Source organism: Aplysia californica, unplaced genomic scaffold (assembly GCF_000002075.1).
Source record: "Aplysia californica isolate F4 #8 unplaced genomic scaffold, AplCal3.0 scaffold00034, whole genome shotgun sequence".
NCBI lineage: Eukaryota > Metazoa > Mollusca > Gastropoda > Aplysiida > Aplysiidae > Aplysia > Aplysia californica.
This window is the reverse complement of record NW_004797304.1, coordinates 1,787,632-1,788,718: the sequence shown is the minus strand read 5'-3', so window position 1 is coordinate 1,788,718 and position 1,087 is coordinate 1,787,632. Positions and strand designations below refer to the sequence as shown.

The 1,087-nt window shown below is 40.9% G+C and overlaps 1 protein-coding gene across 1 annotated transcript in view; it reads right to left on the bottom strand.

Moving 5' to 3' along the window:
• The window catches only part of LOC101856634 (nuclear pore complex protein Nup160), a 38,016-nt gene extending 37,208 nt beyond the window's left edge, over window positions 1–808 (bottom strand). The window contains exon 1 of the mRNA XM_035973849.1: window positions 703–808. Within this exon, the coding sequence (XP_035829742.1) occupies window positions 703–796 (94 nt within the window). The 5' untranslated portion in view covers window positions 797–808. The remainder of the gene's footprint in view (window positions 1–702) is intronic.
• Window positions 809–1,087: the final 279 nt, after the last annotated feature.

Below are 1,087 nucleotides of genomic sequence, written 5' to 3'. Positions count from 1 at the left end.
TCGATTCGAACAGTGAAATGGCCATAGCATCTTTGAGGACGATCAAATTAGCTTACTTTTGTGCTATAACGTAATTTTTTCTTGGCTTTTATCAATTTGATCATCCACACCGATAGACAGTATTCCAAAATGAGGAAAAGCAGGTCTTGTTTCGCACCGGGTGAGAATAGCCTATGCTGGCAAGTCTCACCCGGGGTGAGGAGAGGTAGATCGTTTTTCTATTCTCACCCCTTTAGTAGGCTACAGTTGTAATGGAACTTGTGTTCACGGCACAGAATTCTACAATTTTTCTGTTATCACAGTGTAGAATTCTGTGGTTTAGGGAGAACGCGCACCGGGTGAGAATAGCCACAAGACTCGCCGGCACTATTCTCACTCCGGGTGAGAATAGAGGACGAGGTGGCTATAACTAGGCTTGCCTACACTTCACTAATTGTGTAGATGTAGTGATACTCACACAGGAACCAAGAATCTTTGCAAACATTCTAATTCAACAATTTCATTCATAACATTATTGTGGATATATCCATTGTAATCATTAGAATTGGCATTCTCATTGGCTAGCGGAGGAAGCCGGAGTTGATGATAAAAATAGCAAAAAAACAAATCATCAGGAACCCCACGTGCACGATGAAGCTAATATCTTTGTTATTTCTGTAACAATCACAGTCAGACACATTGACAACCATGTATAGAGCATACCTGTGCATATAGATATAGACTTCCATCTCAATGTAGTAGAGGAATACACATTGATTTCCCGGAACATTGCGGTCTTTTGCCGCATCCCCGCCATTTTGAAACCGGGATGTAAGTTGCATTCTGAGTTACCTCCCCTTATCCTATGAAAAGTTTTCCATGGTGGATAGTAGAGGTGTGCGAGTAACGAGTCCAGACTCGAGTACTCGAGTAATACATGCAGCGAGTCCAGACTCGAGTCACAAGTAAATTACTCGAGTAAGGACTCGAGTCTGGACTCGAGTCCAGACTCGAGTCTGTAGGGGGAAAAAACAGAAAAAAGGAGAAAAATTTGTTTTTTTTAAAAGTTAAGAATAGATAAAAGAAACATTCTAATAAGGCAATTTTT